The sequence below is a fragment of the Lissotriton helveticus genome, chromosome 1_1 (genome assembly GCF_964261635.1).
Source record: "Lissotriton helveticus chromosome 1_1, aLisHel1.1, whole genome shotgun sequence".
Taxonomy (NCBI): Eukaryota; Metazoa; Chordata; class Amphibia; order Caudata; family Salamandridae; genus Lissotriton; species Lissotriton helveticus.
Genome location: NC_136057.1, coordinates 1,451,741,326 through 1,451,762,411, shown reverse-complemented (window position 1 = coordinate 1,451,762,411; position 21,086 = coordinate 1,451,741,326). Strand labels below are relative to the sequence as shown.

The window sequence follows — 21,086 nt, the reverse complement described above, 5'->3', positions numbered from 1 at the left end:
CTGAACCCTTTTTGGTTGCTTCTTTACTGTACTAAATTGCACGTCCTATTCCTTTCTTACTACCACACTTCTAACAGAGAAACGGTCCTCAACCAAATGGAGAGCAAGAGGATTTTACTCCTTGTGCGGGATTACCTTAGTTGTATTTGGCAGGAGACCTGGCCTAGCGCTTTCTAAACCCAGATCAGTAACAATAATTACTATACCTACAGAGCACACTATCATTTGTCTAGACTTTGGGCACTAATGGTAGGTGTTGAATGCTACACATTTTATCAACTGTGGAAGATGAAGAGGCTGGGTAAATCCGCAGGGATTTAAAATTGTAACCTTCAGGTTCCACGCAAATATCTAGAGTGGATGCCTTAAATGCCATCAAGATAAACGTTTAAAACAATTATAAAAGTGTGACCTCTAAAAAAGCTTTTGCATGAAAAATACATAATAAAAATATTTAGTTTGAAACAAAAGCTGTAAAGTTCTAATTTTGGCTATTCCAAAAGCTAAACATTACCCACGCTTGGGTCTTGCTACTTCAGTTATTAATATCAATAAGCTATCTTTTGACCTATTGTACCTGGGCTTCTGGTAGCTCATCTCCTAATGGTGTTATTTAATGCCCCCCGGGCTTTCTCAGCTATTCCACTGGTATTGAACAGGTTGGACCATAGAATAGCATGATGGTGGACGGCATGTATATATTTTATAACTTCAACCATGGAGCTTCAACTGATCCAGGACTGAGTCAGTGTGCGTGTGGCTCTGATAAGATGGAACTTGTTTCGAAAGAATCTTCAACAAAGAACACCACAAATGCTGGAAGTTTACCTCTTGTAGCTAGCTGCCTCTTAGTAAACTCCAAGCCAAGACTTTCAATATACCCTGGTGAAAAAGTAGCAACTATTTCAATAAAGTAAACATTTGCCAGGAAGTACGGCCTTACCTGCCTTCTTTCCGAGATTTTGTAGAGCACCATTAATTCTAGTTAACTAGGAACAAAAGCTAAGAGGATTGTGGGAGGCTGCTGACAGAACCTCTCACTTTCCATGGGGCATTGCTGGAGCAGAGGAAGTGCACAGTGGGAGGAAGAGCCTACAATAAATAGTCCTACAGATGGAGAGTTCTGAGGCAAAGTAGTGCCTCCGATTAGAACAATTTCAAAAAGGGGGTGTTGATGGACAGAGTATCTGAGTTAATCAGAACACTCCTACCCAGTCAACAGATCAGGGCTTGATCCATCACCGTTTTTTAGCTCACTGCACCATTCCAGTTCAGAACCTGGCTATATGCAAATTAGTCTGTCCCTGGCCCAGTGCATCATGGGAACAGGGCAGACCAAACTACCAAGCCAATTCTTCACTGGAAAGGAAACAAGCTTCCGGGGACCGGTTTCTGGCATTACAGCCGTCTTCGGCCCGGCTTGCTTGAATACCGATGGTGCAGTGAGCAAGGGGCTCATGTCTGAGCATACCCTTCCACACTTCTGGTGGCCATCACCACCCCCTTTTTGAATCGTTTTGGCCACCACAAGTGTGGAAGGGTATGCTCAGATGTGAGTCCCTTGCTCACTGCACCATCAGGATTCAAGCAAGCCGGGCCGAAGACGGCTGTAATGCCAGAAACCGGTCCCCGGAAGCTTGTTTCCTTTCCGGTAAAGAATTGGCTTGGTAGTTTGGTCTGCCCTGTTCCCATGATGCACTGGGCCAGGGTCAGACTAATTTGCATATAGCCAGGTTCTGAGCTGGGATGGTGTAGTGAGCTAAAAAACGGTGATGGATCAAGCCCTGATCTTTTGACTGGGTAGGAGTGTTCTGCTTAATTCAGATACTCTGTCCATCACCACCCCCTTTTTGATCCGATTAGAACAAGCACATCGTGATGTACTATAGACTAACAATACATTATTCGTTATTTAATTTTTTTATGGCTTTTCGCTTTCATTACTTTGTTTCTACTTCTTTCCCTTCCTTTTTGGGTTTCGCCTGCCGAAGGCTGCGCTCTGCGCAGCTTTTCAGCGCAGGTGAAATCCTATGTTGACCATAAGGACTTTGGGAACGTCCCCCGGCTCTCATTGGCTAGCTCCATAAATGGAGGCTAGCCATTGGGTGCCGGATCTGTCCGTCAAGGCCGGACCCGATTCGGGGGCGTTCCCGAGATTTTTTTCCTGGGCGGAGTTTCTCGTGTCCTCTCCCGCCCCCCTCCCGCCGTCCGTGTCCTCTCCCGCCCCCCTCCTTCCTGTCCCGCCCCCCTCCCGCCGTCCGTGTCCTCTCCCGCCGTTCGTGTCCTCTCCCGCCCCCTCCCGCCGTTCGTGTCCTCTCCCGCCCCCCTCCCGCCGTCCGTGTCCTCTCCCGCCCCCCTCCCGCCGTTCGTGTCCTCTCCCGCCCCCCTCCCACCCCCTGTGTCCTCGTAGGTGCTTGTTGTTCTCCTTCGCCTCAGCGGGAGGGGGAGGCGGCGGAGGAGGGCGCAGGGCCCTCCCAGGCCTCGCCTCCTCCAGGATCAGCATGGAGCGGATGGGAAGCCATGAGTTTCCAAGCCCTCCCCCACCATATGCCCTCCTCCCGCACACAGCACACCACTACCTCCTCGTCCCCCATCTTACCTCAGCCAGCGCCTGCCCGAGGGCCGCCCGCGGGGGAGCAGGCTCGGAATTAGAGCCGAGGGGGAGCGGCGCCAGGCCAGAGACTAGACCCCGGTGCTGCGGAGGGGGAGAAGGCCCAGGGCCGGCGCCGTGGGAGGTAGGGGACCGAGCGAGGCCCGTGGATTCACTCGGAAGGTTTTCAGCCCCTTTCAGCTTCCGCCACCGGAGAAGCGAAGGAGAGTCTTTATTTGTGCCGGGCGGGGGGGGAAGGGCGCCCCCCACCGCCGGGAAGCAGCATGGACGAGCAGGGCCGGCTGATGCAGGGCCGGGGGGTGGGCCTGCCAGGGCACCCCCAGCACCAGGGGCCCCCGGGCCTGCAAGGAATGAACCCCCACCAGGATAACGGGGAGCCTCCACGGAAGCAAGACATCGGGGACATTCTGCAGCAAATCATGACTATCACGGACCAGAGCCTGGACGAGGCGCAAGCCAAGTGAGTGATTACCCCGGGGTGACTCCCTGGTGCCCTCTTCAACCCCGATCCCCCTCCCACCCTCAAGTCCCTTACTGCACCTTCCTGTCCTCAGCAGACTCTCCTTACTGTACTCTCTAGTCCTCATTTGGTTCCCTCAACTGTACCCTCCAACCGTCACCACCAACTTCACCCTCTAATACTCATTCCCAACTATCACCCTGGTCCTACTCCATTGTGCAACCCTCTCGCAGGGGCACGCTCCAATCCCACCCCCATACTGAGTCATCCAACCTCGCCCTTCTTCCTCCGACGCCCCACTTGCACTTTGCCTACAGAACCCCCCTGCCGAACACCCCCTAAATCTTGGGTGACCGGCATGTCCAATTACCCCAACTCCTACTAAACCACCCTGCATCCCATGGATTGCGTAACTTCCACCGATCCACCCAACCGTAAATCGGACTATCCCCGTACCACTGCAGTGCCAGGGACAACAGGCCATTTCATGGGTCATCTTGCCCCGTTCGAGTTATAGTTCTTACTCTCTATCACACTCATTTAATTTACATTTCGCTGCTCCAGGTACCATTCTTCAGTTTCCAACTTGTTCACTTTGTGCCTCAAGTTTCTTTTGCCCTCTTACATTATCTTTTTCCCTCTTGTATTGTTTTCTTTTTCCTTCTTGTTTTATTGGGCTGTCAAATTTAAATGTGCACCTGTAAGATTAAAGTGTTTGTAATACATTTACATTTGCTCATGAAACTACGCAGTATTAGAAGACGCAATTTGACAGCACACGAGCCCCCCTCCCCCCCCAAAGAAGCATCCCCTGTAGACTTTTTTTTTGTCGTTCACCATTACGTCTAGTTTTGCTGTTGCTTGCCGATTACTGTTGTGCCACTGTGTCTGTTACATTCCTTTTTGAATTAATGTACTTTGTTTCTTACATTATTTACCCCGGCTTCGTGTTTCAGCTATACAAAAGGCTCCCCGAGATACCTTTAGAACAGAGTTGACACACACCATATGATACACTGCCTCTTAATTTGTACCCGCTTGTCAAAATTGTATTAAACGTGCATTTGAAATTGAAGTTTTTTCAAATCTATGACTAAGCTGTAGAGAAAGTGTTGACTTGTTGTCTATTTTCAGCAACAGATGATTATCAGAGTCCCTACCAGTAGATTTATTATTGGGCAACATTATGGTCGTCATTACAAGTTAAGCAGAAGAGATTGAGGTATATAGAGCAGCTGATAAATAAGGTTATTTATGCGTTGAAGTATTCACCACGTTTGGTAAGCTCCTTCAATTCAGCGTGGAAAAACACACTGAATTCCGCATGGCTTACTTTTTGTCTGTTTTGTTTTTTTAACAACCCTTTTCGTAATTCATATCCCTGTGCAAGCAATGTTCACACAGGATTCAGAATTTAGCCTTTAAGATTTGATAAGAGCCTATGAAGATAAATGAAATTTGGTATTGGCGTTTTGAACAGCGTAATCCATTGGCATTGTGCATGGTCAGCAAAGGGATGCTAATTTGAGTAATTAAGTAGCAATGTTGACCGAAAAAGTAATCAATAATTTAAAGCAGGGTTGGCTACTCTCAATGTGTGGTTGTTTGTATGATGATGGCTCAACCATTTTATATAGCTGGTCTTAATTAGTCAGGATAGGGAGTGCAGAGTGCAAGGGAGTGCATAGTGACTAGGGAGTGCAGAGTGACTAGGGAGTGCAGAGTGACTAGGGAGTGCAGAGTGACTAGGGAGTGCAGAGTGACTAGGGAGTGCAGAGTGACTAGGGAGGACTAGGGAGTGCAGAGTGACTAGGGAGTGCAGAGTGACTAGGGAGTGCAGAGTGACTAGGGAGTGCAGAGTGACTAGGGAGTGCAGAGTGACTAGGGAGTGCAGAGTGACTAGGGAGTGCAGAGTGACTAGGGAGTGCAGAGTGACTAGGGAGTGCAGAGTGACTAGGGAGTGCAGAGTGACTAGGGAGTGCAGAGTGACTAGGGAGTGCAGAGTGACTAGGGAGTGCAGAGTGACTAGGGAGTGCAGAGTGACTAGGGAGTGCAGAGTGACTAGGGAGTGCAGAGTGACTAGGGAGTGCAGAGTGACTAGGGAGTGCAGAGTGACTAGGGAGTGCAGAGTGCAGAGTGACTGGGGAGTGCAGAGTGCTAGGGAGTGACTAGGGAGTCCTAGGGAGTGACTAGGGAGTCCTAGGGAGTGCTAGGGAGTGCAGAGTGACTAGGGAGTGCAGAGTGCTAGGGAGTGACTAGGGAGTGACTAGGGAGTGCAGAGTGACTAGGGGGTGCTAGGGAGTGCAGAGTGACTGGGGGGGTGCTAGGGAGTGCAGAGTGACTAGGGAGTGCAGAGTGCTAGGGAGTGACTAGGGAGTCCTAGGGAGTGCAGAGTGACTAGGGAGTGCTAGGGAGTGCAGAGTGACTAGGGTGTGCAGAGTGACTAGGGAGTGCAGAGTGACTAGGGAGTGCAGAGTGACTAGGGAGTGCAGAGTGACTAGGGAGTGCAGAGTGCTAGGGACTGCAGAGTGACTAGGGACTGCAGAGTGACTAGGAAGTGCAGAGTGACTAGGGAGTGCTATGGAGTGCTAGAGAGTGCAGAGTGCTAGGGACTGCAGAGTGACTAGGGACTGCAGAGTGACTAGGAAGTGCAGAGTGACTAGGGAGTGCTATGGAGTGCTAGAGAGTGCAGAGTGATTGCAGAGATTAAGCTAATGGTAATGTAAATGACAATGCCATTTATTTATCTGTTTTCAAAACCAACACATAAATTCACATTTTGTCATTTACAATGCCAATAGCTCTAACTTTTCCAAAGGCGAAACCATTGCATTGTAAATGCTTGTTATGCTTTTTCGTTTGTTCTTCTATAAATATGTACTTTTTTGTATAAAAAGATTACTTTACAATAGTATACAGTCTTATGCTAACTTCGTGTTTTAAAACAATCTGATATTGTAACTTCTCCATTAACTTTTTGTGTAATATGTTTTTATCTGTTATTATATGATATGAGGGGTATTTATAAAGCGCACAGCTACTCAGAAAGTGTGTCCTGGCGCTAGAGAACCGTATTCACATGTACATCGACGCAGTGCCTGTTAGACAGTAAAAAAAGCAAGGTCAGCTGACGGATCTTTCATCCTGAATGTAGGAAATCCAACTCCTCTGTGATACCCTCAGAAGCACTGTGCTTCTATCAGCGTTTGAACTCAGCAGAGGGTCTGGACTCTACTCAGACGCTTTAATGTTCAATTGCAAAAGAACTAAAGCAGGTCACGAGGGCCAGTTAGCCTGTTTCTGGCATTTGCCACTGTCGCTGCATGGCCATGGGAGACTTGAGACCTGTTTCCCTTTCCCATCACTGCCGCAGCCACGAACCAGAAGTGCATGCACCAATGGCCATGAGACAATTACTACACTGTTTAAATTACTACATCCACTTTGATAATTTCCCCCGGCACTTGAAAAATACACTGAGGAGTTTTTATTAATTCTAAACCTGGAATTTGTTGAATTGGAAAAGTGTGTCAGAGCTGTGGAACAAACTATCACTATAGTCAAATTATCCATTTCAATTGTAACTTCAACATCGCTTCCATTTGTAAAATGGCTGCAGGAGTTTGTAAACTATAATTTCGTTTTCTGCTTTGGTGGTTTAGCCAAGTTTCAGAATCCCCACAAGTCTTAAATAATGTTCTAATGCAGGTTTTTAGGTCCGGCCTAGGGAGGCAGGTTCACCCGTATCGACACAATTATTTTTATTAAAAAAATAACACTTGATATACATACAAACATCCATCCATCTTGGGGTTTTGGACAACCGGCTTTATCCATATTTTGCTTCTGCCCACTACAACATACTGCATGGAGCAGTGAATCAGCCCAAAGTGCCCATTGGCTCCATACACTTTCAGCGACTGCATAAAGCATGTGCAAGTTGTTCACTGGCAACTAAAAATAGTTCTTTACAAGTCAGTGACAAAGCTGGTTAAATGTGTGTTTTTTTCATTTTTGTTTAATTAGTAGTTTAAAGGCAAGCAATTAATTTGCCCTGCACTTCTGATGCCCTGTGATTTATTTTCCGTTTTTAAAATAGCTTCCTGCGATTCGGGTAGGTAGTGATTTACTCCTCTCTCCTTGACAAATAATAATAGATGCATGGAGCAACTGAAAGGCATATTATGTAAAAACATCACTAGTAAACTAACTAGTTCAGTGACGGTTTGCAGTTGTGGCAGTATATTTTTTACTTTTTCGTTCTGTGGCACATGCTTGCGATCAAAAAAATAATAATGTAATAAGTGTTCCATTGTAGAAACCCCACTTACTTTAAAAGAGGAGCATAACTACAATGTTTTTCCATTAGGAGTTTTAAAGAGGGGAGGAAAATATGGTACACAATTTTATAATGGCCTATCAGACTTTATTTTTAATTGACGCCTGCGCAGCCACGAACACCGATACAATGCTAATTAAAGTGTATGATTTGTAATACCTCTCTGACGTCAGTAAGGTGAGACAACTCCTTTGCAAGCAAGAGGCGGTCCCTTTTGTCAGCATGGATGCTGATCATTTGACCAAACAGGGGCATCTTACCACTTTCCGAAAGATATTTCGGTTGACGAGTATGGTCAGAACATAAAATGCCCAAGTGACCAAGTAAAACACATTGAATGGAGACCCCCTAGCCTGCCCTGAATCCAATTAGTTCAAGAGTGTGCCTTTAGAGTGGACAAAGAGACCAGTACCAATGAAATAAAAGGCTTACTGAGACTAAGTATGGAGGGAGAACATGGCGCCGAGTATGCCCAGACGTCCTGTGGTCTCCATGCCAGTGGATTCAAGCTAGTCTGGCTGATGAGGGGGTGATAACCCGAAACCGGTCCCAGCATGCTTGTTTCCGGTCCAGGGAGGACCTTGCGTGGCAGTTCGGGCTGGCCTAATCCCATGAGGTACTGGGTCAAGATTGATTTGCATATGGCTGGGACTAAACTGGGATAGCATGGCGGGTAAAAGAACAATGGATTTAACCCAGATCTCGACTGGGGGTGAATATTTGATTTGCTCTGCATTCCGTCCATCATCTGTGTGTCTAATGAATAATGGCTAGGCAGATCGCCATTTGCGACCCACTGTGAATGGCTACAAACATACTGATGATGACCTGCAAGGAGCAGCAGACCACCATTCCTCTCTTTGTTTCTCAAACAGGAAACTTTCTTAAAAAATAATCTGTTGTTCCTTAAATGAACTGGTGCTGCATCAATGTTATTAGTTTGAGCTGTAAATGGTCCTCTAGACACTGCCAAACGCCCCCCTCCCCCAAGCTGCAGATAAGATTCACATATGTAACACATTGCTACTGACTCCTTTCAGTGGTGGCTCCTCGGCGAAGGTGGAGGAGCGTCACCCCAATGCTCAAAAGGAAAAATAAAATAACAGATTTTTATAATTTTATTTTCCTATTGAGTCAGTGGCTTACTGAGCAGGCCAGATTACGGAGGAGTGGTTTACACTCCTTAAGTGCGCATGACTGCTTGGCCGGCCCTCTTGGGCCGGTGAAACAGTCCTACGCACTTTGCATCTTCCCCACCAGGCTTGCTTTACACAGCCTGGCGAGGAACATGCAAAGCCTCCCATACCCAGTCCGCGCATCGATCTACAGCGCTCAGACCAATCACCCCACTCCCCCCCATCCAACAGCAGCTGCTACAGACTCCTTAGAGGTGTTGGTAACTGGTGTAGGAGAGTACGATCTGGTTCCGATGGTTACCCCCACTTTTTGCTGTGTTTCACTGGTTTATCGCCTTTAGTCTGGCTGTGTCCCTGCTAATCAGGACCACAGCCTAGCTGTATTCCCTCTAAATTGATTGCATGTACTTTAGGTACATACCAGATTGGTTACTGGGTTACCCTTGTGAGTTCCTAGTATATGATACCGTGGGTACCAAGGGCATAGGTACCCCAGAGGCCTACCAAGGGCTGAAGCATGTATTATGCCACCCCTGGGAAGCCATCCAAAATGGCACCACAGGTCCGCACTTGCAGCCTGGGTAAGGTGGTGTAAGCACCCCTTACTTAGATATAGTATACCTACCATTTAAACAGACACCTATTAACCTACAAGTCACTCCTATGGCAGGCCTGGACAATCCTGGTAGCAGAGTGCTTGGTTTTGTGTGAGTGGGTGCCCTAGCATGAGCTGAGCCCCTCTGCAGTTTTCAGAAACTCTTCCTTATAACGGTTCTGTGATATAGCCATACCATATACTCTTAAGTGCATTATAATCCTCGCGGTTAATGCAAACTTTGGTTTGGCTTTATCAAAACATGTTGTGTTTGGTGTCAAACACTTTGTAATACTACCCCCCCCCCCCCGCCAGCTCTGGCAGCGGGGGTAGCATTCCACCTTTCTAGAGGGAGAAGACATGACACACTGGTAAACCGGGTAATAGTTTAAAAGAGCCTCAGCATCACAAAATGGATGCTGCTGCCACAGACACCTGTCACCAGGTACGTCGCCCCCCCCACAGCCGCCACACGGTTCTCCTGTGCCGCTGTCCCACTGTGTCCGTGCTTGGTTGCCTGTGATTCCGTCCTTTTATGTTTCTGCCTCTAAGTGTTTTTTTCGCCACTGTTTATTGTTGATTGTCGCATTTGGTACCCTTGTGCCCTCTCCCCCCCGCCCCCTTTTGCCTTCTGTGACACCCCCCCTCCCGCTCCCCTCCCTCGCGATTTCCCGCCGCTGCCTCCCTTGCGGCCACGACACCCTGGTGCCCCCATTTGACGCCCGCTCCCGCCTCCCAGCTGCTCCTCACTCCCATAGACCCTCATATGGAGGCCGCGCAGCGGACGCACGCAGAGGGTGCGCAGGCCCACGCCTGGACCGCGCCCAGCGCCAGAACCCCTGGTCCCCGCCGAAACCGAGAAACCCGACTGAGATACGAAACCACCACCCTCCACATCGGCCGACCTGCCGCCTGCTACCAAGCCACCCTGAAGCGCACCCACGGACCCTTCACCTGCCAAATCTGCAAATTCACCTGCGTCCGAACCTGCAACCCACCGCCCGGACCAGGCAACAACAACCACCTCAAGTGCATCCTGCTCAACACCCGCTCCGTCCACAAGCACGCTGTCGAACTCTGGGACCTCCTCGACACAACAGCACCAGACGTCTCCTTCCTCACAGAAACCTGGATGACCGCCTCCTCAGCCCCCCGACATCGCCATAGCCATCCCGGACGGATACAAGATCTCCCGAAAAGAACCGCGCCAGATCCACACCGACCCAAGACCACCCTCAGAGGAACCCTCATCTACAGACCCCCGGGCCCACAAACACAATTCAGTGAAGCCCTCACAGACTTCATCAGCCCACTCACAGACAACTCCCCCCCCCCCCCCAAAAAAAATCCTGCCGAACCCTCGAGAAAACCTGACGCCGCGAACACACGACAAAACATGACAGCCCTCAAGAACGCCACCCGCAAACACCACCAGCTGATCCGCACCACCAAAAAGACATCGTTCAAAGAGCGGCTGGACAACAACACACACAACAGCAAGGAACTCTTCAGCATCGTAAAAGAGCTCTCCAATCCCAGCGCCAGCAGCAACATCACACCGTCGCAAGACCTCTGCAACTCCCTCGCCACGTTCTTTCACCGCAAGATCGCCGATATACACGACAGCTTCGGCACCCAGACTCTGCCCCCAGCCACCGAACCAACGCCCCCTACAACCATCCTCAGCGCTTGGACTCCCATCAGCACCGAAGACACCGCCCACGCTATGAACACCATCCAATCCGGCTCTCCTTCCGACCCATGCCCCCACCACATCTTCAACAAAGCAGACACCATCATCGCACCCCACCTACGGAACGTCATAAACAACTCCCTCGCGTCCGTCACCTTCCGAGAGAGCTGGAAGCACGCAGAAATCAACGCCCTACTGAAGAAACCCATAGCGGACCCTAAAGACCTAAAAAAAAAACTTCCGCCCCATCTCCCTTCCCTGCAAAAGTTATTGAAAAGATCGTCAATAAACAGCTGACCGCTTTCCTCGAGGCCAATGGCTCCCTCGACCCATCCCAGTCCAGAAATCGAGCCAACCACAGCACCGAGACCTCCCTCATCGCAGCCACCGACTACATCAGGACCCTGCTTGACAACGGGGAAACAACCGCCCTCATCCTCCTAGACCTCTCAGCCGCCTTTGATACAGTCTGCCATCGCACCCTAATAACCCGCCTCCACAACGCCGGGATCCAAGGTAAAGCCCTGGACTGGATCACCTTGTTCCTCTACGACAGAACCCAGAGAGTCCGCCTCCCCCCTTTCCGCTCCGCGGCCACCCAGATCTGCGGCGTACCCCAAGGCTCATCGCTCAGCCCAACCCTCTTCAATATCTACATGAGCCCCCTCACCACCATCGCACGCAAACACAACCTCAACATAATCTCATACGCCGACGACACCCAGCTGATACCCTCCCTCACCAAAGACCCAGCCACCGACAAACTCAAACTCCAGGAAGAAATGAAAAACGTCGCGGAATGGATGAAACTCAGCCGTCTGAAACTGAACTCAGACAAGACGGAAGTCCTCATCCTCGGACCATCCCCATCCGCCTGGGACGACTCCTGGTGGCCCACAGCACTGGCACCGCACCGACACCCACTGACCAAGCACGCAACCTGGGATTCATCCTGGACTCCTCTCACGATGACCAAGCAAGTCAACGCCATCTCATCCTCATGTTTCAACACCCTGCGCATGCTCCGTAAGATATTTCGGTGGATCCCTACCGGAACCAGAAAGACGGTCACCCAGGCCCTCGTCACCAGCAGACTAGACTACGGGAACACCCTATACGCAGGAACCAGTGTCAAACTTCAGAAAACACTCCCAACGCATATAGAACGCATCCGCACAGCCACATATCAGCCCACCTGAGAGACCTGCACTGGCTCCCCGTCAGCAAAAGGATCACATTCAGGCTCCTCACCCACGCATACAAAGCGCTCCACGACATAGGCCCTGAATACCTCAACAACCGCCTCACGTTCTACACTCCAACACGCAAACTCCGCTCCGCCAGCCTCGCCACCGTCCCACGGATCCGCAAAACCACCACCGGAGGAAGATCATTCTCCTACCCGGCGGCCAAGACGTGGAACTCCCTCCCCACTCACCTACGACTGATCCAGGACCACCTCACATTCAGGAAACCCCTCAAGATGTGGCTCTTCGAGCGGTAGCGGCACCCCGCCCCCCTCAGCGCCTTGAGACCCCTACGGGTGAGTAGCACGGTCTATAAATGGATTGATACGAGTCTGACCTCCTGCTGCTGGACAAAACTCCGGCAGGGGAGGCTTGGACAATAGGTTTCCTGTCAAGGGAGGTGCCAACACCTCCCCAGACAGGCTTTAGTGTATTCGGGAAGGGTGGGTTGCATTCAGTGAATGCTTTTCAGACACTGCCTGGGGCACACAAGGTGTCCCTTGCATTTACCAGTTCAAAACGGTTGCTGGGGCACTCAGCCCCAGCTCTGGCGCAAAACTGGACAAAGGGGAAGGGGTGTAACCACCCACTCCCCAGGTCCTCCCACAGGTGGGACCCTACAGTTAGTAGAACCCCTAAACTTAGTACAAGTATAGGAACCCAGCCATTAGGACTTTAGATTACCCTGGATGAAACTCTGAAGAAGTAATCTTGGACGTTCGACATTCCATATCGACTGGAAGACGGAAGAAATCTCCCTTGGGGTCAAGGAGTGACTCCCCTGTTCAAGCAGGCACCAAAGAAGCATCTTGCCGGACTGCATTTTCAAGGCTCCCAATGGATCCCAAAGAATCTGCGACACAGGACACAGACTTCCAGGCATCTCCAATGCTGACATGAATCCCCAGCGAAGCTGAGACCTGTAGCTATCACAAGAGATGTGGGGCAAGAACTCCTGGACATCCTGCAATTTTGCAAGTGCACCTACTTCCCGAAGCTGTGCATTGGGCTATTTGTTGCCCTCGCCCAAGCACCTTTTGCACCGAAGCTTAGAGGCCTGCACTCCACGAGTGTTCCGTGTGCCCGCTTTCTGCATTGCAGCTCGAGGCTCCTTCACGATCTCTAGTCCGTTGGCTAGTGGGTCCCCACGGAGGACACTCCTTTGTTTCTTGGGCTTTCCTGGTTGCTCCAGACATGCCCAAACTCCCCTCCAAAGGGTGAGTCCCTCAGACCTTGCTGGTCTGCCTCGAAGCCAATCTTGTAATCTTGCGTAGGTTGCTGTTGCCAAGGCTTGTTGGGTCCAATCGGGATACCGACGCTGCAGCACCCGACATAGGACAGCTCGAATCCAGCTCCTGGTTGTCGTCGACGCCTCCTGGACCTCGTGGCTGCTTCACCTACTTCACCTTAAAGCACCAGACATCGGCTGGCATCTTCCTGTCGCCATCCTGGTCACTGGCTAGTGACCCAGACTGTACCCTCTGCTTTCAGGTTCTTCAGATCTCCGATCCACCCTTGGATCCATCCGGACACTCTTCTCCTGGATGCCTGCTGCACTTCTTTGCAGCTCTCCATTGGAATCGACGACAAAACCTGACACAAAAAGACACCCATGTACCCGGCTTCCCTGGGTGAGGTAACACGAGTACTTAGGTGCTCCTGTGGGTCTTGACTCTTGAAGTGTCTAGTTCTAAAGGGGTTTCATCGCAGTCCACTCCTAAGTGTCCTTAAACTTTAAAACTCAGTCAATGGTGATTTGCGGCTGTGTTTAGACACTGCACGTGTCCCCCGTGGGTCTCCTGCGTCCCTACCTTGGGTGGTTCCTGGTTGCCCCAGTGGTTCTACAGGCCCTAGGCCTCACTTCTAACTCTAACATGGTTCTTACACCACTTGTTTAGTATATGGTTTGTGAGGCCCCTAGGGCAAAACGTATACTGTGCTAGTTTACTGTGTGCTATTTACGTTCTTGTATTGTACTTCTGCCTCTAGCCTCATAAAGAGACTAGAGGGGTTGTGTGTAAAATATATATATTTGGTGTGGTGCTCTTTCATTTGATCATTCAAGAGATTATAGACTGGTAAAACAAGCTGCTCTACATTCCTTAAAGACTTGGCCTGAAGGTTGCTCTCCACAGCTACCACTAGGATAGCTTTCTATAAAAGGTTGTCTAAACCTACCATCAATAAGGGTCATTTGGACTGGTGCAAGGTGCCCACTAGAATAGTGGACATCATATGCCAGGTCAACTTCTCACAACTGATCCCCGACTTTTTTTTCTTCACAACTGTACACCATTGATACGAATCATACGAAAGCGCAATTTAGCCCGCGAACACCACTTAACTGCTATTTGGCGAGAGCAAGTAAAACCATTTTGCGAATCCAATGTCGTTCCAACTCACAAATTGGGTCTAATATATACCAAAGGACATTTTGAGATTGCAAAACATGTGAATTTTCAAATTGCAGGGCTTGTGGCCACAAAACACCTTTCTACAGCTGGTCGTACGGTCTATATATTTTAGCTAAGCTATAGATAGAAATATCAAGAACAAAAAATAGCTTTGGATTTCAGGAGTGGAAGGCAGCCTCTCATACCTCTACTTTTACAATAAGTAAACGCAATGAATAATAATACAGAGAAATTTTGGAGCGCAACCAACCAAAGATACTAGTTTCAGTTCAAGAGAAGTAACTCTCCATGAAGAGAAAAGGTGTTAATTCTATTCCCCTGATCCTTTAACCAGGCTCCCAGAAACCTCACCCTACAGAAATCACCCCCTAATCATGCCACTGCCTGCCATCTGCATCAATTCCAGAAACCTCCGCTAGAGACCCCACTAGACCCACGCCCATACCGCTACCTCTCACCAAGCCTAACTGAATATTATATATATATATATATATATATATATATATATATATATATATATATATCTGCAATACCTCGCAGCGCTCCACCACTCGGGTGAAATACAAGGCATGGACCACTTTGTTGCAGCATACAGTTTATTTGCCCAATAAACAGCTAGTCATGACGCGTTTCGACCGTCCCTGCGGCCTTGGTCACTATATATATATATATACACATACATACATACATACATACATACACACACATACACTATGCAGAGATTTGCTCAATAAAACGCCCTGACAAGCCCCGCTGTGTCCCTTTTTCGAGAGGAGCTGGTGAGCTGTGAACAAGGGCGAGTTGGCCCGAAACGCGTAGCTGTTCTCTGTGAATAAAGTTACCATCTTGCTGTACCTGGCTGGTCCGTCTCCTTCGTTGCTGGCGTGGCGCGCTATGCGGAACTGAAGGAGCCGATATATATATATATATATATATATATATATCATGACAAGAAAGGTTCACCCTGAATGAGAACTTCCCCTGGGGAACTTGCAAAATCAGATTGGGAGGTATGAAATCATGTCCATCCCGGCTGAAGAGATGCCCTCGATAAAAGCTGTTGTTCCAAAAAGAACCACACGTTGTCTAGTCAATATTATACCTTCACCTAAATCTACTTTACACCTGGAAATCTTGATCTATACTGTAAACATTACCGTCAAGTGTAAATTTGGGTTTTTCAACTTAGCAAAACTAAAAAATAGTAGGTTAACTCCCAGTACCAGTGTACATCAACTTAAAGAGGCTATGAACCACAACCCCCCACTAGGTTACCTCTTTAAGTCTCAGTTCTCTAGAACTTACACCACTTTAGTAATACAGCACACAAACAAATAAACCCTGGGGATTTTGCTATAAAAAAATACCCAAGAAATGCAGTCTCTCACTGAAACGTTAAGTATTCTTTGCAACGCTCTTTACTTTCACAAAATATCAGACCCACACCTTAAGGCGGTTACTATATAAAAGATGGGTAATATTTATCAACAAATTCAATTTGAAGGAATCGAGACAAAGACAACTCAAGTCAGTGCTCAATAACAATGCACGATGATCTGCAATAAATTAAAACATCAGAGCTGAACACTACGCATCAGGCATAAATATGTGTCCAATCCAAAAGAGTAAAGGTTGGCCACTAGTCATGCTGAATGCACACCTCTTGGCATGGTATTGCTCTGGCATAATATGCAGAGATTATCAAGTTAACATAACAGACATTGGCACTCTCCCTAACATTTCCTGAAAGACAGCTTCTCTTCCAAAAGCTGGTGAGAGGATGTAGCCTTACAGCTAAAGCTGCCGACTTTGTAGCTGGGGAACTGGGTTTGAGTCTCAGTTCAGCATCCTGTGATCCTGGGCAAATCACCTAATCTCACCGCGCCTACCAAAAATGAATGTGTCCATGTGTAATGTAACTGGTGCTCATGTAAAGCGCTCCAATACCTTTGGGTAGAGTTTGCGCTATAAAAAAAAAGAACGTAAAAACAAAAAAAAAAGCTAACAACCCTGAATCTGACCAAAGGCCCTGGAGTTCATTACTGCTGGCACAGGCTATGTGAAACAACCACCTTCCTCTTCCTCTAGATGCAGAAAAATCCACCAATTCTTTTACCTATCCAAGTAGTTTAGTCTCTAACTGGCACCCAAACAAATACATCTAGCCGTGATCCAAATTTCAGGCTACACCTTACAAATGGCCAAATGAAAATAGATAAACAATGGACACCAGTATGTCTACACCCCGCTATCAGACGGGATAAGTAAGCCTTGTCACTGCACATGGAGATCATAACCACCCGGTCTTAGCCTGGCCTAGCAGTAAACCATGGGGGCTCCAAGGCACCAGAAGCCACAGAGGAAGGAGGGGACCATGAAGGTGGTCTGGTATTTGACCAAGAAGGGCCTATCAGGGTCTTGATGCAGACCACACAGGCTCTAATGTGGCATGACACAGACCATGAGGGCATATGGAGGCTCAAACGCAGACGATATGTTAACGAGCTGCACGATGGTAGCTTGAAGAGGAGGGCAGACAACACTAGGGTGATGTAGGTTTTCAGTAGCTTGGATTCACAACATATGTGAGGGAAAAGGGTTCTGACCAAGACCACGTGTGCATGAAGATGCCCAGGACTCAGATTTATTAGAACGTTTAGGTCTTAAGGTGGCTGGGAACAAAGCCATGTAGTCCAACGATAGCCCGGGGCATAACGGAGGACTCAACTCAGAACAAGGGGCAACAATGCAGCCTAAAATGGGACAGGGGAACATTAAGATGGCCTGAAATCAGAGTATGGGGCCCTAAGGCAGCATACACCCATGTTTTAACTAGCAATAGTGGTAAAGTTATCCTTTATCCAACCCCATGGATCTTAGTGCAGACTTGAGCCCAAATCAAGGGCATCGTAAGGTAGCGTGGAAAGACCATGGGACACAAAGGGGGCCTGGACCACGACTATGAGGACCTAAAGGGAGCTTTGAAACCTAGAATGTGGTCTTACGACGACCTTAGCACAGACCATGATGTTTTAAGGCTGCATTGAGCTTTTCATGACTTCCTTTGGTGGTCTGGAGCAATATTTCTGGAAAATTAACCAAGGCATGATTCAGACCATGGAAGAAATAAAATGGCCTGGACTAGGATGACGTGGGCCATAAGGCTGCCTGGACCCTGCAATAGTGTCATTAACACAGTCTAAGCTTAGACAACAGAAATTCAAAGTAGCCTGGTCCTGGGCCATAGATGCCTTCAGGTGTATAGTCTCAGATTAGTGGGACCTTAAGGCAGCCTTGACAGACTGGGGTCTCAAAAGTGTCCTAAATCCAGACCACATGGCTCTTAGGGCATTTTGGATCCAGATATTTGGTGTATTTTGGGACACTTGAAAAAGACCATAAAAGGACATGGGGTGGCCTGAACCCTGACTGTGGGAGTCTTAAGGTACCTTGGAGTAAGTAAGTCGAAACCCTAAATGGGATGGATTCAGACCATATGGGTATTTTGGCTGCTTAGAAAAAGTCCAAGATGGACTAACAGTGGCATCGATAAAGACCCCTGGAGTCTGCAGACAGCTTGGCCCCAGACTATTGGGTTTTCAGGCAGCCTAGATTCGCACCACAGAGAAGCTGGCCTGGATCAAAATCATGGGTGGGGCATTTGGTAGAATAGGAAAAGTCCTCAGGACTTGAGGTGGCAGAAATCCGACCACTGAACACAGTGTGCCCTAGACTACTGGTATTTTAATATATTTGCTCAGGAAGCACACATTCATTCTCATATGGTCTCTTGGTGCTACCTAGCGGGACAATTCATCCTAGGTAGCAATATAGAAATGGAAAACTAAGGGAAAATGTCATGGTGACAGAGTTGGAGGTTTAAGGTGGTCAGAGCCAACATCAAGAGGGTCTTAAGTTGGCCTAGACTCAGACCATAGAGATGTTAAACAGACCTGGGCTCAGACAATAGTGATCTGAAGGCGCCCTGGTGCTCTTAAAAATGACTTAGTTAGCAGGGGATTTTAAAAAAAAAAAGGGGGGGGGGCATTGATCATTGGGGCCTTAAGGGTGCCGGAACATAAGATGTGGACCTTAATGTGTCCAGGACCCAGACCACAAAGACCTTACAGCAATAAGGATGCTTGACTATTTGGCCTAAAGGCAGCTCACACTCAGATCTTGAAGTTCTTATGGTCTTAATCACTACAAATCTTTTACCATTACAACCAGGGAAGTTTCAACACATTACATTTACAAGGCATTTAGGAATTTCCGTGTGGGCAGACTGTGGTTGGTGGTATTTAGGGGCTGGGGAAGTTCTGGGGTCGCAAGAGGTTTTTAGGTTTCAGGGATGGGTAGTGGTAAGGGTTTTTTGGAGGTTCAGATATGGGTATAGGTAAGGGGTTTTAGGGTAGTAAGGAGGATTTGTAGGACTCAGGATAGGAAGGGATTTGTTGGGTTTAGGCGTGGGTAGTGGCATGGGGTTGTCAACGTTCATAGATGGGTGGTTTGTAGGGATAGCAAGGGCTTTGTAGGGCAATCGATGGCAAGAGTTTAGTGGACTAAGGTTCTTATAGGATCAATAGAAGGTTAGTGCTAAGTAGTAGTAAAACGTTTTATAGAAATATGTGTGTGTATATATATACACACACACACACGTGCATTAATGCATTGTAGTGATGCTGCAATGCGCGACTGTGGTATGTGCAGTAATGCTAACGTTGCTGAATGTATGTGATGCGCTGCAAGGGTAATTGTTGTGGTAAATGTGCTATGTCTTGTCTTGTGTGTGTTTGCATCGCAGTGACCTATATTCAGTCTTAAGGGAGCTTGGACTCAGATCAACACTGCCTTTTTGGCTTACATCCAAACCAGGGACACGCTGGCTATGCCACTGCTTACTGATGAGGCCTGGACTTGGCCCATTAGACATAAAGCAGCCTAGGTCTAGTTGATTGTGGTTTTAGAACAGGCAGGTTCAAGGTAGTCTGGGTGTTGGAGTAGGTCTCCATAAGGTAAAGGCTGTGTGGATTCAGAAGTTCTCAAGTGTTCTAGTTATGGTGTTAATGGCCCGGTTAAAGCTGTTTGGAAACACAGAATTGCAAAGGTTGTCTGACACAGAGGTGAAGCTGTTGGACGCTATGGAGAGCTGGTTAAAGAAGTCTGGCCCAGTTTCAGGGGTGGGAAATGTGGCCTGGTTTGAAAATATTTAAGGGGACTCAGAGAGGGGGTTAAGGAGACATGGATGCAGGAGTGGTTAGGAATAAAGAGGGGGTCAAGGTGGCCTGATCATGAGGGGCACAGAGACCTAGGTAAAGCGGTTTTGTTACAGGCGGGTTAAAGCCTAAAGGTAGTCTGATTCGGTGGTACAAGAGGAAGAGTTGAGGTGGTCGGGCTAAATGAGCATGGTTTAAAAGGTCACATCGCAGGTCAGGCTGAAGTGATCTGGTTGTTTGCAAAGGGGCTAAATGTGGGACTGTGTAAGGTGGCCGGCCTACTCATTGGGAGTAAAAGGGGGTTAAGCGGGAGGGTTACAGACAGATTACATGGGAGACTGATTAAGGATGTCTGCTACTACGGGGTTAAGGCGACCTGGTTAAAATGACGTTGTTACAGACGGGCTGAAATGGGGTCGGATTATGATGACGGGGCCAGAGGGTAGATGCCTGTGTAATATGTCCTGCATGCATACGCGTCCCTGCACACTTACCTCTGGATAGCAGTCCTTGGCCAGCACCTGTAGCATGGCCGTCTTCCCACAATGCACGTCTCCCACGAGGACCAGCTTACACCTGACCACGGCGGGGGCCTGGGGGCTGCGCCTTTCCTTCATACTCGGGATCTGCTGAGGGCTGGGCCCCTTGTGCTGAGGCTGGCCTCCTGGTGGTGGTACCCCAGACTCTGCGGGTCCCCAGGCTGCAGTAGACTGTGGCGGCGCTGGGATATCAGCTGGACCCGGGCTGTCCCGCTGCAGTGGCTCCTGTCTGAGGGATGTCCAGACTACGCCACTGGGGCAGCGCGCCGAGGGCCGCCCGGCTGCGGGAGCTTGGGCTCTGCTGAGGATGGCAAAGCTGGGGGCCGCGGGCAGCTGTGCAGCGGTCCGTCGGCCCTGGCTGTGGATGCCCGGCTCTGGAGGGGGCTGTGCTCGCGCTGCGGCGGTGCCTGGGCTGCAGCCTGCGCGTGCTCTGCTGCTGTTTGGCGGGCTCTCCTGGGGGAGGGGGCTCAGGCTCTGCTGACCTGCACGGAGGAATGTGGCGGCTGCGGCTGCAGGAGGATTCCCAAAAGGGCTCTAGCCAATCCCGAGGCAATGACAGGCGAGGCCCTCGGCCAATGAGAGAGGCGCGCCCCCCCCCCCTCACACCGGTTTGTCATTAATGCCTCGGTTGCATACCCAAAGACCAGAGGTGCCGCCATTCTTTTGTGTAGAAGTGTCGCGTGGCGCTAGCTGAGGTGTATCATTGTACCTACAGTAATGGAAAGAAGGGGGTAACTCACCGGTCAACGTGGGATCATAAATCCCCCATATTACGCGTCCTACAAGCCGAATGACCCCAAAAGTATTTTAGCCCCCAAAGAGCTCAGTTTCATTAC

General features: G+C 49.0%; 1 protein-coding gene across 1 annotated transcript in view; it reads right to left on the bottom strand.

Moving 5' to 3' along the window:
• LOC144773326 (rho-related GTP-binding protein Rho6) overlaps positions 1-20,769 on the bottom strand; it is a 60,972-nt gene extending 40,203 nt beyond the window's left edge. Inside the window, exon 1 of the mRNA XM_078658280.1 lies at positions 20,206-20,769. Within this exon, the coding sequence (XP_078514406.1) occupies positions 20,206-20,328 (123 nt within the window). The 5' untranslated portion in view covers positions 20,329-20,769. The remainder of the gene's footprint in view (positions 1-20,205) is intronic.
• Positions 20,770-21,086: the final 317 nt, after the last annotated feature.